Genomic DNA, 16,511 nt, shown 5'->3' on the forward strand with positions numbered 1-16,511 from the left:
CTAAGTTGTTGGATATGGCTACAACACTCATGAGTGCTCATAAGTTATGAGCATTGGACTCAACCCACGCTCACTGGTATCACTTCATGGAATTTATCTCGAGTGATCATGAGACAGTAATATAATATAAGTCTTCAAACCTAGAGATATGATTTGTTGCCTATGAGTTGGTTATGCATTGATTGTACGAAAATGCATCGGTAACTCGATGTTATAAAACGTGCTTTTGTGTATAATTCAACAAGTAGTAGAGCAAACATATGAGTCGAAGTTTATCTGTTCCTTCTTGGATTAGAAGTTGATATCTGGGCCCCTTGATTTTGTTTTGACCTATGTACCGGGCCCGGTCAGAACTAAGTTGATGTGTTCAATTAAGTTCTTTGTCAAACAAATCGGAAATCGGGAAACAAACTGCTGGACAATAAGTAAGACATTGTTCCATGTATTTGTCCGGCTAATATCTAGAACAGAGGATTATATGATCACTTATCTTAAATGGTGTATCATCACTTTCTCAATTCCGAGAGACCTTGAAAGAGCTACAATTGCTGATCGGTTCCTGAAGTCATACTTGCAGTTATAGTTATTAGACTTATCCAAGTGGGAGACTGATGGATAAGGTATCCAAGTCCATAAGTATTTCTGGTATGTACTTGACCCAACCCTGCATGGTCCATTTGGGTTGCATGGCATCATGCATTTGGATAGACTAAATGAGAGAAATAACACTCGTGGTTTATTAATATATTATAATTTCTAATATGTTAATAGTATTATTTAATTAGTATTGATCAAGAATTAATTTGGAATTAATTAAGTGATCAAAAGATAACTAATTAAATATATGGGTTGATTATGTAAATCATCCATAACTTGTATAGTGGGCTAAGAGGCTCCATGGATTATCAAGTTGGGTTAAACCCATAGGATGCTCCATGGGTGTTACAAACCCATGGGTCATGGAAAGGAAGAGCCATGATACATTAGGGTTTACATGGTGTAACCCTAGATGTGTCACACTATATAAAGAACATCTTCTCCACAAATCGGCTACACAAGGAGACAAGAGGGCTAGGACGATTTTTTGAGTGTGTGTATTCTCTCAAAAGTCATTCCAAAAGCATTTGGTGTTGTGTGAAGCATTTGAGGCATCACACTTGGGGTGCTAGGCTCACAAGGTTTCAAAGAATCAAAATCAACTACAAGGTATGTAATTCTAGCTGTCCTTCTAGGATAAAGTTCCCCTATGTATGCTAGATAGGATTATGAACCTTGGAAACCAAATTTTGCATATATTTAGAAAAACATAGATCCAAGGTTTATTAGGGTTGCATGTACACTTAGGAAGTGTTAGAATGCTCAAAACCCATCAATCATATCCTCCAAAATCGGGCATGCTGAGTAGCTGACATGTTTCTGGATGTCAGCTCTCAACATATCATAGTACTGGGTCTTCCTCGTCTCTTCATCACCCGCATACTAAGACACCAGTAAGGCACTCTCCCTAAACTTGGCGGTAATCTCCGCTACCGACTCAGTCGTCTATCTCATATCAAGAAACTCCCTAGCTAGCTGTTGAATCTCGGTAGCTGTCGCAAAATCATCCCTAAACCTAGTCACAAAGTCCGACCAAGTCATAGCCTCAATGGCTGGGGCTCCCAACATGTCACTGACTGCCTCCCTCCAGTCTCTAGCTCTGTCTCTCAAACATCCCGCAACATATTGTACCTTCAACCCCTCAGGGCAGAAGCTTGTCAACTGTGCAGACTCAATGTCTGCAATCCATCTCATGGCCACAATGGGGTCCTTCACCCCGTGAAATTCTGGCAATCCTCCATCAGCTCAATGATCCCTTCACCCCAGAATACCCTAAGGCGATCCTCCATCAGCTCAATGATCCCTTCCTTGATCGACCCAAAAATCATCGAGGTCACCTCAAGGATGCCTCTCGTAATCTCAGATGCGATGAACTCATGTAATCCGTCATCCACAAGCTTGGAACCTGCACCCAAACCTGAACCAGACCCTGAACCTCCTGCTTCGTAACGTGTCACCACCATTCTGAAAGAAAACACATAATCGTCAGGTTCATACATGACCTCGAGAGGTCTCACTCACACTACAAGTTCCCTTGTTCTATCTAAGCCCTCATTGACTCGAGTACGGATCCTCTCCTTTTAGTAGTACGGGCTCATACTACCTTCCACATATATCCGTACTTTCCTCAAGGATTGCCTTGACTTCACCAAGTCCCCTTCACTACTACTGATTACTACACTAATCTCATCCTATGCTTATCCTAGGGTAACTCTCCTACCTACTCTCCACCATCAGCTGCATAAGAAATCCCTGCTACATTTACCTATATATCTTGTTAATACAATTACATATCAGTAAGACCAGATAATTCTTCGAGTGAGAGGTCCTACCCTAAAATAGTTGGACTTAGACAAGAGCTGCGAATAAGGCTAGACCTAACCTTCTGGAATTATTTTGCCCTCATAATATGTAACTTAATGTATTTTTTTACTAATTAGTTAAAGATAACTAGAACTCCTAAAAGCACAAAGCACGCAACATTCGGGCTTTGAGTAACCAAACCAAGCATATCCATTTTAGCATGTAATTCTTTAAGCACATATAGCACGCACATAAGGCATCTTCCTTGATCCTTAGCCCTAATCTAGCATGCAGTTCTCATACACATACAGTAGGCATATAAGGCATCCTTCCTAGAACCTCAGCCCTAATCTATCATGTAGTGCTCATAATCATATCATATATCATATCAAAGATGTATGGGTATCTTGGGGAAAACTTACATGCGCTCGGCTGATTGCACGCATCACACACCTTGTTCTTTCTCAAAACTCTTTATTTTAATTTTTAGAAAAATTATTTTCTTGTAAAAATTTTTCAAACCCTCAATCTGAGTCCAGACACCCCAGAAGGTGTGTTCCAATCCCTCAAACCAAGGCTCTAATACCAACTTGTAACAAACCAAATTTCTAGACCAAAAATTTCATTTTTAATTTAAATATTCATAAAACAAATTATTGAAAATGCCACCAATGTAATCTCATATCATGAAAAACCATAAGTCAACTATCTCAAAAACATATTATAGGAAAATAATGACAGAGTACAAATCCCAAGAATCTCATGTGCTGAAAATTATGTGTGTGATACGCTGCTATCATGCCGACTCCTTTCCCTTCGAAAAAGGTCCTGAAACAAAACCTAAAAACCATACGAACAAAGCTTACTGAGTTCCCCCATCATACCACATACCATACAATAAATATGTTGTCTAACATGTCCAGGTACTGGCCTACCCCTTAGGTCTTTTTCAATGAGGTAACATGCCTAGCATATCAGGGTGCTAGCCTACCCCTTTGGTCTCTTTCAACCAGTAACTTGCCTAGCATATCAGGGTGCTGGCTCACCCCTTTGGTCCTTTTGACCAGTACCTTGCCTAGCTTATCAGGGTGCTGACCAACCCCTTCAGTTCTTTCGACCGGTACTGGGGACTATTTCACCCTTTACTTCTACCATGTAATCTCCTAGTACATAAACACATAAGTCACATACTGTCTAGCATATCAGGGTGTTGGCCTACCCCTTCAGTCCTTTCTACCAGTATTGGGGCCTATCCTACCCCTCTTACCACTATCACATAATATCATAGTATACTAGCACATAAAGCATAACAGATAGTGGCATACCAGATAATTATCACAAAGACAATCATCTTTACTATAACACTTACTAGTGGGTCGGTATTGGTGCCTTCGACCCACTTCTACTGGAAGGTAACTCACCTCGCAAACCTAAGTGTCGAATCTCATGATAAGAAATCCCCAATGGCTGCTCCAACAACTCCCCGGCTATCATTATCATAACAACAATTAGTCAAAATCCATAATACTTCTTATGGTAAAATGACTATTTTACCCCTTGTCTAATTTGGACCATATACAAAGCCTAATTCGAGTATATCTTTCCAAGCCCACTAATGGCCCAATTTTCTAGATTGGGTCAAACTCCTCAAATGGGCCATATCACAAGCCCAATAAATCCCAGCCGAAAATAAGTAATTTCAAGTGGCCCAATATGGCCCAAAAGGGCCAATACTTTAAATCTCAATTCTACGCCCAGAAACTCTACTCCACAGTGGGCCATGGGGCCCAACTATCTAAGCCTAAATCCCAAGATCGCCACTTTGCATGTGTACGCACGATGTACCTGGCACGTACGCCCACTGTACACTGGCCTTGACCAAAAGCGGGAAGTTGACCCAGTATGCGCAGTGTACCAGGGTGTACGCCCAACATACCGGCCAGCTTCCTTGGGGCTCCATTTGTGACTTAATCCATTAAGTCCTCACGTACAGAATGTAGATCTACGTCCTTTAAGACATCCTATTCCATAAAGTCACAAAATTTATATGCTTGCATGCACGACTGGGGGTTAAACATGATTTTGGTCGTTAACAAAACTTTGTAACCATCAAACACTTGCATGGTTGTGGCTTAACCATCAAGGTCTGATTTTTATGACTCTAAGTGCTTCTATGAGCTCAAAAGGACAGCTCTTATGGTCTGAAACTATCAAGATACATGAAACCTCAACAATGGAGTCCAAAAGTGACATAAAATACCCCAAAATCAAATCTAAGCATCCAATGATCAAGTTTGATGCTTGATACCTCAAATGAGTTAGAAATGATGCTAATCTCCTGGATCTACAAGCTCCCTTTGAATCCTGCTCCTTCTTCAAACTTCCTTTTCTTCCAAAACACCAAAATAACACTAAAATGCTCTGAAGTGGCTACCAAATCACAAGAACATGCAAATATGGGTTAGTATTTTCGTGGTGGCTATCTAAGGGTGAGAGGGAGGCTGGACTAAGGGCATAAGGTTCTTTATACAGGGATCAAACCCTAAATTTTAGGGTTTTAGAATCTGCATGCATATGTTGTGTGTACCCTTTGTTACGTTGAGCGTACGTGCAAGGTATGCACGTCTTCATCTCATGAGTGCACTGAGCATACTTGGCATAGTACGCCCTGTGTACCACACTTCTCAGTCCAATCATAAGGATCCAATGGTCCAAGCCCAAAATAATTCCATTCATTAATCTAATAATAATATAGTTAATACCTTATTAATTCCGGATGTTACATCCTCCATCAGAACCTCGCGTACACCGCCACCGTAACGTACCCCGACCCTTCGATGTAGGGTCAACAACCCACGACTATCATAATCAAATTAAGACACCTGACCTATGATCCGCTCATACTTCTAGCACTCCTCCTTCATACCCTCGGCCTAAGCCTCCTAAATCTGTTCCAGCAATGGAGTAATCACTGCCATCCTCAGGCATATATCTCAAATCGGAGTTGTGGCCGCCTTGCGGATAAGAGTATCGGCCACCACTTTGGCCTTCCCCAAGTGATAAAGGATCTCACAGTCATAATCCTTTACCACGTCCAACCAATGACGCTGCCTAATGTTTAGATTCGGCTGGTTTAGCAAATACCTCAAGTTCTTGTGGTCTGTGTAAATGGTACAACGAACCCCATAGAGGTAGTGTCGCCAAATCTTGAAGGCGAAAACCACAACCCCCAGCTCCAAATCATGTGTCGGGTAATTCGCCTCATGAGACTTCAACTGCCTCGAAGCGTCACAGTAAACCACGAAATCGTCGACGCCCTCCGATAAGGTCTGAATCGGTGCCTTGCACAACTGCGGTCTGAGAGTCTCAAAAGCTGCCTGTTGATTAGGCCCCCAACGAAATGTCACCGACTTCTTGGTCAGTCGGGTCAGTGGAACAATAATCTTGGAGAAATCCTAGCTGAATCTCAGATAATAACCCGCCACAAAAAGAAAACTCGAAATCTCGGATGGAGACCTCGGAACCTCCCATCTCATCATGGCCTCTACCTAGGCCGGATCGACTAGTATACCGTTCTGGTTGACAAGGTACCCCAGAAACTGCACCTCGTGCAACCAAAAATCGTACTTGGAGAACTTTACGAAAAGTCTCCCCCTCCTCAACGTCTCCAGAACCTCCTTCGGGTGCTCCTCATGCTGCTTCTGCGTATTGGAGTAAACCAAGATTTCATCAATAAAGACTATCAGATACCGATCCAACATTGGTCTGCATACGCGATTCATGAGATCCATGAACGCGACAGGAGCATTGGTGAGCCCAAACGGCATCACCAAGAACTCGTAATGACCATATCGAGTCCGAAAGGTTGTCTTCTATGCATCTTCATCCATGAATCTCATCTGACGGTAGCCTGATCGCAAATCAATCTCGGAAAACCAAGATGCTCCCTAAAGCTGGTTAAATAAGTCATCAATCCTTGGGAGGAGATAACGATTCTTCACCATTACCTTATTCAACTCCCGGTAATCTATACACATCCGATGTGACCCGTCCTTCTTCTTCACAAACAGGATTGGGGCTCCCCATGGTGAACCGCTCGGCTTGATAAATCCCTTGTCCAATAGCTCCTACAGCTGTGTAAACAACTCCTGCATCTTGGGAGGAACCAACCAATAGGGTGCCTTGGCTATCGGAGCCACACCAGGAACTAGGTCACTCCTAAACTCTACCTGCCTCTCTAGAGGCACCCCAAGCAAATCCTTTAGGAACACGTCCGGGTACTCCCGTACGATTGGTACATTATCCACAGTTGCCTTACTTTTATCCCGGGTATCCATAACATAGGCGACATAACCTACGCAACCCTGTTGTTGGTAGCATCTCGCCCTCACTGCTAAATACAAAGTCGGTCCACATTGCGGCCTCTCACCCTGAATCACCAAGCCTCCCCTACATGGGTTCCGAACTCGTACTAGCTGCTACTCGCAATCGATCACTGCCCCATTGGGGATCAACCAGCCAATACCTACAAAAACCTTATTCCCTAGTGGGGGAATAGGGACTAAATCCACGGAATACTGCTCATCGAACAACTACAGTGTACATTACCGGTGAACCCTCGTGACCCGAACAGTCCTATTATCCGCAACCTCTACATCAAGGGAGCAGTCCAGCTCCTCCGGAGCTTCAACAAATTGTTTGCTAAGCGCGAGTGATCCAAAAGATTAGGTAGCCCCCGAATCAAATAATATCAGAGTAGATATACCGTTCACTAAGAATGATTGTATAACGAAACACATAAACATAACTGACAAATCAATATAAATAAAAGAGATAAAGAGAAGTTACATATCTGTGCAAACATCAGGAGTTGTACGTGCCTCCTCTTCTGTCAGTTGGAAGTCTCTGCTCTTCGCCATAGGCGCCTTTGTTCGGCCATGACGGCCATCGATAATCCTCAATGTATCAGGAGTGGGTGCCACCACTTGTCCTGTTGTTGCTAAACTCAGGCACTTGGACCTATTTTGGCCCCTCTGATTGAACTGGAAGCAAATCAGATCAGATACTGTGGTAGTGGTGCTAACAATACAATCCCTGCTAACATGACCAGTCCAGCCGCACTTAAAGCAGCCAGAACTACCTGCCTTGCATGTACCCTCATGCATCTTGCCGCACTTGCCATACGGCTACGGCCATACTGGCTCCTCGATCTGTGATCCTAGACCTTGGGCTTTTTGCCCAAACTCCCTGTCTGAACCCCATCTAGTTTCCTCTTCCTCTCCATCTCCGCATCCAACTCCCTCTCCTGATCCCTCGCTATCATATCCTCCAGCGTCTTGTAGATGGATCGGCTAACAAACTGTCGGATATCGCTCCTCAGTATCTCATGGTACCGGGCCTTCTTCATCTCCTCGTCCACCACATACTGCGGAATAAGAAGGGCCCTCTCCCTAAACATGGCGGTGATCTCGGCCACCGTCTCAATAGTCTGTTGGAGGTCCTGGAACTCCCGTGCCAGCTGATGCACCTCGATCACTGGTGTAAAATCTGCCCTAAAACTGGTTGAAAATCACTCTAGGTCATCGCATCAATAATGGCATATCTCCAATAGCTCGTCCAACATCCTCCCACCAATCTCGCGCCTTGTCATTCAGAAGGCAGGTAACAAGTCGGACCTTGTCCCCCTCGGGAAAACGGCTGGTGCGAATGCGTTGGTGATATCTGCCAACCATCTGCTGCTAGAAATAGGGTCCCTAGCCCTATGGTAGTCTAGAGCTCCACAAGCTCGAAACTCCCTGAACGTCAATGTACGCATCCCCATCATCGACGCCATCTCAGTGTGGAATACACCCAGTCTCTCATCCAAAATCTCCAAAATGCCCTCCTTGACCGTACCGAAGATCACAGGAGTCTGGTCCATGATATTGCGCATGATCTCATATGAAATGAACTCCCTTATCTGATCATCGAGCTGCCCGACTCCAGAGCCTGAGCCTGATCCCTCGTCGGTGCCAGAAGTGCCAGCTCGTCTAGTGCGTAGCGTCACCATACTGAAAATACACTATAACAATCATCAGAATACTCATCATAACTCGAGGGATCTCACACATTACAAGTTCCCTAGTTTCTTCTCAACCCTCCTTGACACAAGTACATATCCACTGCTTTCAGTAGTACGGGCCCATACTACCTTCCACATATATCCATACTTTCCTCAAGAATTGCCTTAACTCCACAAAGTCCCTTTCACTACTACAGCTCTCATTGCTAATCTCATCCTAGGCTTACCCTAGGGTAATCTCTGACCCACTTTCCGCCATCAGTTGCATAAGAAGTCCCTGCTACCTTTCCCTAACTAGCTCGCGAATACCATTACATATTACTAAGACCAGATAATTCTTCAAATCATAGGTCTCTCCCTATAACGGTTGGACTCAAACGAGAGTTGCGCAATAGTGCTAAGCCTAAACTTCTGAAATTATTTAGTCCTCTTAATATGTAACTTAGCATATTCGATCACTAGTTAGTTAAAGATAGTTATAACTCCTAAAAGCACAAAGCAAGCAACATTCGACCATTAAGTAATTAAAACCAATCATATCCTAATCAGGCCATCATATCACTGACTAATCAGTACTATCTTGTAGTTCAATGACTTCATACAATAGGCATACAAGGCATCCTTCCTAGATCCTTAACCCTAATCTAGCATGCAGTTCACATATTCACAATTCATATCATAACATGAACGTGTATGGGTGATTTGGGAGAACTTACTTGAGCTCGGCTTATAGAATGCACCACACCCTCTTCTCCTTTAAAATTCCTTTTTATAAAAATGATTTTCTTTTGAAAACTTTCATACCAAGAGTCTCTTTTAGAGCCTTTTAGGCTCAAAGCCCCATGCATGCACGTAAAGTTTGTAACTTTACGTGCTAGATCGAGTTTAGGGACCTAGATCTATCATTTGGACAAGAGTTGTACACCAGAAATCGAAGAAATAGACTTGGACAGTATCGACTCGGTGAGTCGTTCTTGGGACTTGGCGAGTCCGAGGTTAGGCTTCCCTTTTCTGTTATGATTCAAAGAGACCCAGTTGGGTGTCAGAAAGGTTTTAGAGGGTCTAGGGGAGTGACCCAAATGTATTGAGATAAGCCATAGTCCTGGAGTTCATAAGACTCGGCGAGTGGATGAGCCAACTCGTCGAGTCGAAGGCAATCTCCCAACTCTGAAGATGAACTCGACAAGTTGTTCCTACAACTCGGTAAGTCGAGGACAGGACTGGTTTATAGGATGAGGATGAACTCGACGAGTTGTTCATACAACTCGGCGAGTCGGATAAAGGTTCGTTCGATGTTCGTATAGAAGGAGAACTCGTCAAGTCATTCCTAAACTCGAAGAGTAGAGTCGTAAATGAGGATAGTTAAAAGGGTAGGGAATCGACGAGTTGGTGGCCCAACTCGGGGAGCCAGGTCAACTGGAAGTTGACTTTGACTTTGACTTGGACTTGGTCAGGGGTAAAATAGTCATTTTACCTTAAGAGTAGATATCAGGTTCTGACTAAGTGTTTTGTGGGGATTATAGCCGGAGGATTTCCGGAGCAGCCGCAGACAGAGATTTCACGCGCAAGTTATCAGCAGCTACTCGTACCAGGTAAGTTACCTTCCAGTAGCGGTGGGTCTACGGCCACAATGCTGGCCCACCAGTAGGAGTTGTATGTTAGATGATTATCTTTGTGATATTCATCTAGGTTTGCTACTACCTGATACGTAATGTGCTAGTAAGATATAATATTATATGCCAGTAGCAGTAGGGGAGATAGTCCCCAAGATTTCCGATCGATAAGGCTAAAGAGGGGTAGTCATACCCAGTCATACTAGATAGAATATGATTATGTGATACATGTTATGTGGTAGTAGTAGAGGGGTGAAATAGTCCCCAGTATCCGGTCGATAGGACCGAAGGGGTAAGCAAGCACCCAGATATGCTAGGCAGTATCCGGTCGACAGGACCGAAGGGGTAGGCTAGCACCCAGATATGCTAGGCAGCATCTGGTCGATAGGACCGAAGGGGAGGCCAGTATCCAGATATGCTAGGCAGTATCCGGTCGACAGGACCGAAGGGGTAGGTCGGGCACCCAGATATGTCTGACAATATATGTATGTTATGTGATTGTATGTTATGTGGTACGATGGAGGAACTCACTAAGTTTCGTGCTTACAGTTTACAGTTTTGGTTTTAGGTACCTCTTCAGTGAAGGGAAAGGAGCTGGCGTAGTAGCAGCACATCATACACACACACGTATTGGTTTTCCGAATTTGAGATATTATGGGATTGTACTCTAACATGTTACTATTTTATGATTTGGGTTTTCAGACATGATATGTTGATTTACTAAATGATATATTTTTATGTAGTTTACTTATGAATGTTCTTATAATCAGTTAATTCAAATGAAATTTTTGGACTCTAAATTTGGGATGTTACACCCAAAATGAAGATCCACTAAGGCCCATAGCAGTAAAGTCCAAGAAAATGGCCCAAGGAAGCCCACTGTCATAACGAACGCAGGGCGTTCCCTTGTGGAAACCTGAGCGTTCCTCACCAATCTAGTTCCAAAAACCGCCCATTAAGCACTTAATGCTTAAGCCATGCTACCCAAAACGTAGATCCAAGCCATTTAGGACCTCTAGAACTATAAAGTCACGAACCGAGTGACTTTGCATGCCCCCAAAAGCTCCAAACTCCAAAAATGGCATTTTACTTCCATGAAAATGGCCTTATATCATGCATGAACACATCAAGACCTTCAAGATGGCAACTTTTTGTCTTAGAGACTCAAATAGCACCAAGGGTGGCAACCTTAATCCTAGGAAACAGATTTGAATGATAAAGCTTCATCCTTAGGACCAAAAAGTTCCATAAAACCCAACACAAGAGATCTAAGCAAATAAACACCAAGTTCAAAGCTTTATACCTTATATGAGTGCCAAATGTTGGTAAGGTTCTGAATCTATAAGCCTTTGCTCTTCTGATGATGTTTCAATAATGGCCACCTTCCTTCAAAACACCAAGATGCACTCTAAAATGGTTTTCTAGGCTCAAAACACACAAACGAGGGATTAGGGTTTCGTGAGATCTGCTTAAGGGTGAGAGGGTGGCTGGACTTTAGGGCATAATGATCTTTATATAGGGGTTAACCCTAAGTTTTAGGGTTTACACTTTACACGTGAACACAGTGCGTACCCCAGGGGAACGCCCTGCGTTCGGGCTCCGCCTCCAAAAATCCAAAATTAGCAGAAACAGTCCCTCCTTCCCTCAAGCTTGCAAACATAAGGTCCAAAAGTAATAATTCAACATATAAGGGACCAAAATATAAATAATACATGGATTGAGCATTACATAAATCAATTGATGCACCCTAAGTTTCTATGAACATGTTATACGAGGCATTTTATCAAACAGATGGAGACAATCGCAGAAGAAAACTGAGTAGAAGTAGTTAACATTTGAGGTATATGTGATTTTTTCTTACCTGGATGAATCAGATCAGGCATGCGTTGGGGATGGAGATGCATGAATGCACTCTGTTTATCTGATGACACCTCACCGCCTCCCTCAATCTTTAACTTAAAGTTCCTCTATTTTACACCAAATATGATTTGAACCCAATCAACTTGGATCCCTTTGAACAGTCCAACAAAAAAAAAAAAAAAAAAAAAAAAAAAAAAAAAAAAAAAAACCTTATAATTTATAGAGAAAAATTGCTAAAACCAAGAAGTAATACGAACCTCCAATTGACATAATAAGAACCCTATATGAAGAACATAACTGGTTCGATGAAGGACAAATGGTAGAAAAAGGGGAGCATTTGTGATGAAATTAACAGACAGTCAGGCAAGCAACAGACAACGACACCAAAAAAAGTACTACCTGGGGAAGCTGCCTGTGGATGAAGCAAGATGAAAAACTAAAAACTACAACTGAAAACTAATAACTTAGAAGCTCTAAGTTATTATATAAGTTTTATGAACCCTAATTGTATCATGGAAATTGTGAAGATGATGGAAAATGTGGTATGAATATTAATGACATATGTTTCATAGAACAAATTAATAAATATTTTCCTAATATAAGTGGATTTGACTGGGGATAAGAATCAAATTAATTAAATAAAAAACTATTAATCAAAATATAAGCTTACATAATTATCCTTTTGAAATGATTTGCTAACAAAGATTCCTACATCCATATTATAATAAATTAATTAATTAATTAAACAGAATTTATAGTTATAAAATATGAACCTAACTCTCTCTCTCTCTGTGTATATATATATATATATATATATATATATATATATATATATATATATATGAAATCTGATTTCCTTCTGTATTTGTAATATTTGGTATCATTATATTCCTTCCGAATTCATATGTGGCTAGTCTATGTTTGCGGTGCTCTAATCAAAAAAGAGAAAACACATGTTGTCATTAACTCACGAACGAAGAACACATTCACTTTGTATGAATATTTTGAATTTTTAAATATTATTTGGATATTAATGATTTTATGAATTTATGTTGAAAACATTTTATTATGTTAATTACTTTAATCATTTTATGACTTTATGTTTAAAAACCTCATTTATAAAAACGGGTTGCTTATTTCTTAAACGGATTATATGGGTTGGATTCGACTTACTAACTTGTAAACCCACAAGCTCATGTACTTAAATGTGTTACATGTTGGGTTGGTTTCAGGTTTTCAACCCGCCAACCTATATATATATTATATTGATTGGGTGAGTTTATGTTACCTAGGTTTTCGTATGGATCTACTTCACAGCTTCCAAATCCGTATCAAAACGTAGAAATTTTAGCAAAGTAACACCCCAACTTTCACAAATATTCCCTCATGTTTATGTCTATATAGATACATACATCAAATATATATATATATATACTCTTGTACAAACTTCCCTTTAATTTTAATCAAAACATCTCAGTAAAATAAATAAAAGAAAACCAAGTATATCACATCATCATCCACTTTTCACCCATTTATCTTCTTTCCTATCTATATTTACCTCTTACTCTAGCAGTCATGGTGGTCATCAGAACGGCGCCCGATGCGGTACCCCCTTCCTCCTGCTTGAATTCCGGTGATTAAATATCGGTGGTGTCCCCGGAGACATATTGTTGGTTCCTTCCTCCTCACCGGAGCTGACACAACCTCTCAACAGTTCACCATGAAATTCATACCCATGGATGTGGTTCATCTTCAATGTGAAGCTCAGCTTGCTATCCCCACGTTTCATGCCACCAAGCTAAAAAGAAATAACAAAATGAAGCCAACATGGAACCAAATCAAGGTGGAATGAAATGAAACCACAAGTCAAGAATCATACCTTACAACCAAGAGAACAGAATCGAAAAGCATCAACAAGGCTCCGCCCACAAATCTCACAGTGGTGGGTGACGCCTTTTCCTGGCCTAGCCTGAGGACGCTCGTTCAAGAACACGATCTTGGCGCTGTTGATAATGTATGTTTGAACGCATGATACGTCTAAATATCTTTGAATCTCATTCACCCTCACCACGTTATGATAAGAGGAACGCCGTATCTATTCAAAATTTTAACATCCTAGAATTTGTTACACTATGTTCAGAGTATGCCATGGATTTGAATTTTTAAATGATGTTTGAAAGTTGATTAGTTACCTGAACAGTATGATGATTTTTATGATGAATCAAACAGTAGGGACAGATGGCATTCCCACAGCAATCCAAACAGAACAGATTGCATTCGCTTTTATTAGAATCTCCATGGAAACGACAGGTTGCAAAGTAGTCAGCTCTTAGCATTGGCATCAACCATGAAGGTCCAAATTCTTTAATGTCCATTCTTTCCACCTAATCATCCCAATAATTTATCATATCAGATCTCATAACAAAGGGGGAGTCACAAAGTAGAACGAAAGAAAAAAAAATTAAAAAATTAAAAATAATAATGAATGTGCTTTCTGCGAATGCACTGTAGTAGCATCAAAGAAAAAGAAAGAAAGGGACCACTAGTTTTTGGAGGCTGGGGTTTCAATTTTCTTAAAAAACCCAAATCAGAAAGAAAAAAAGAAAAACAGAACAAAAAAGATTCGACATACCCGATTAATCGGTTTCTTCCTAGGATAAAGAAAAACCGACATTCGATGAAACTAAGTTCGGAACAACATATAAACATATATCTTCTGAACAGCAAAAACAGAGGCGGTTGAAGGATATGAGTAAGAAAAAGACAATGAAACCCAAGAATCGATAACCTTAGCATGTGTAAGAAAGAATTTAAAAGAAAGGCAAATACCTTTGAGACTGAGGAATGACGAGACAAATGAGAAGAGGCTTCTGGAGTGTATGAACTGAAAGGGAGACGACGAAGAGTAGAGAGAAGGAAGAAACGCTGGAAAGGTATTGAAAAGTACTAAAAGGAGGCGGTCATCATATCAGAAGGAGCAATACCATTTTAATTTTGATAGTCAAAAGTTTCATTTACCACCCTCGACTCTTGGTCAACCCTAGTGGTCTGATATCGTACACGAGACTTTCGTACCTCCAAATCTTTTTAACTTCAACAAAGCATATTTTCCATTAAGTTTTGCCATCACATTATCTTTTTGTCCGTTTTTACCTAAAATTATATTGGAACTTTTTAACATGTGTCTGAAAATACATCTAAAAAGCATTTAATTGTAAAAATATTATTATATTTAATTAAATACGATAAACATAATTATGTGTAATATTATTAAAATTAAATGTAAAAATATATTAATTATAAAGAATATTATTTATAATCAATATTTATTAAATTTTATTATGGTAATATTTTTTATAATTAATATTTCAATTATTGTTTCTTATAAGTATCCTTAGGGTACATATTACAAAATTTGAATTACATTTTATGTTTATTTATGCTTTAAATCTATATTTTTTTGGGTTTATTAAAGTCTTTATATTTAGTAGAAGTGTTTGGTTTGATCCTTTTTGTTTAAAAAAACATTTGAATTTGTTTTTCTGGTTCACTAAAGCCTTTAAGTTTTACAAAAAATTTCAGTTTTGCCACATAAATTTGCAAAAATGGTAAAATAAAAAAATGCAATTTTGAGGCATTAGTGGGCCTATGACACGATTTTGATAAACCCGACAAAAACTTACAAACATAAGGGTTTTATTGCATCTGTCCTTTTGTTTTTTAGAGTAAATTACGAAAATCCTCCTACTCCTTTACCTAGTGGTCTGATATGGAAATCGACTTGTGTAACATCCAAATTTTCAAACCAATTTTTTCATTTTTAAATCCATAGAAAAACAGTTTTCATAAAAACCATCCCAAGAAAATGATGGGTTTTATGCATAAAAAACAATCCTATGTGCTCATACAAACCCTAATGCTTGGATCTAGGTTTCTCTATTGTACATGCTTTGAATCCAAGACTAATAAACTTAGATCTAACATATTATAAACTGAATTAGGGTTTATAGAATCACCTTTGATTGTTATATAGCAATAACAATCAATTCCTGGCTTGGATTGGCCTTAGAAAGCTTAGTGCCTCAAGTGCAGCACCTCTAATGGAGTCACAAACACCATATGCAACTTGGATGAAGAGGAGAAGAAGAGAGGCTGCCCAAAAACGGCTGGAAACCCTAATGGAAGACTTGTCCACGTTTTTGGGGCATAGGGGCCCTTTATATACATGTAGGCTATTAGGGTTTACAACTAGGAAACCCTAATATGACTGCTTAGGCCCTAAGCAGCCCATGGACTCCTTAAACATATCCCTTGGACGATTTCTAATGGGCTTCCCATAGAATTCGTCCAACCTATATATTAGTAGGTGATCCATAGCCCAATTATAATTATCTTATAATTACAACTTCAGTCCCCTAAGTTTAATTAATCCCTTTTAGCCACAAAATTAATTATCAATTAATTCTTGACTAATATTAATTAAACAATATGATTTCTCCTTTAATATATTATTCTCATAATATATTAATAAATCATATTTAAACCTTTCTCTCCTTAAATCATCCTACATATTGCTA

General features: G+C 40.1%; 1 protein-coding gene across 4 annotated transcripts; it reads right to left on the reverse strand.

Annotated features, from left to right (window-relative positions):
- Positions 1-13,341: 13,341 nt before the first annotated feature.
- On the reverse strand, positions 13,342-14,918 carry LOC145085882 (protein RGF1 INDUCIBLE TRANSCRIPTION FACTOR 1-like). Of its 4 annotated transcripts, none has more exons than XM_079023562.1 (5): positions 14,764-14,906; positions 14,567-14,650; positions 14,127-14,318; positions 13,814-14,029; positions 13,342-13,732 (listed from the first exon to the last, which is right to left on the reverse strand). In XM_079023562.1, exons 2-5 carry the CDS (start codon positions 14,606-14,608, stop codon positions 13,520-13,522), a joined length of 663 nt encoding a protein of 220 aa, XP_078879688.1. In that variant the 5' UTR covers positions 14,609-14,650; positions 14,764-14,906; the 3' UTR covers positions 13,342-13,519. The 4 variants fall into 4 exon arrangements, with proteins under 4 accessions (XP_078879688.1, XP_078879689.1, XP_078879690.1 ...); XM_079023563.1 differs by having other exon boundaries at positions 14,567-14,647; positions 14,764-14,898; XM_079023564.1 differs by lacking the exon at positions 14,567-14,650 and having other exon boundaries at positions 14,764-14,918.
- Positions 14,919-16,511: the final 1,593 nt, after the last annotated feature.

Source organism: Lactuca serriola, chromosome 2 (assembly GCF_051521515.1).
Source record: "Lactuca serriola cultivar US96UC23 chromosome 2, Lser_US96UC23_V15, whole genome shotgun sequence".
In the NCBI taxonomy this organism is placed as follows: domain Eukaryota; kingdom Viridiplantae; phylum Streptophyta; class Magnoliopsida; order Asterales; family Asteraceae; genus Lactuca; species Lactuca serriola.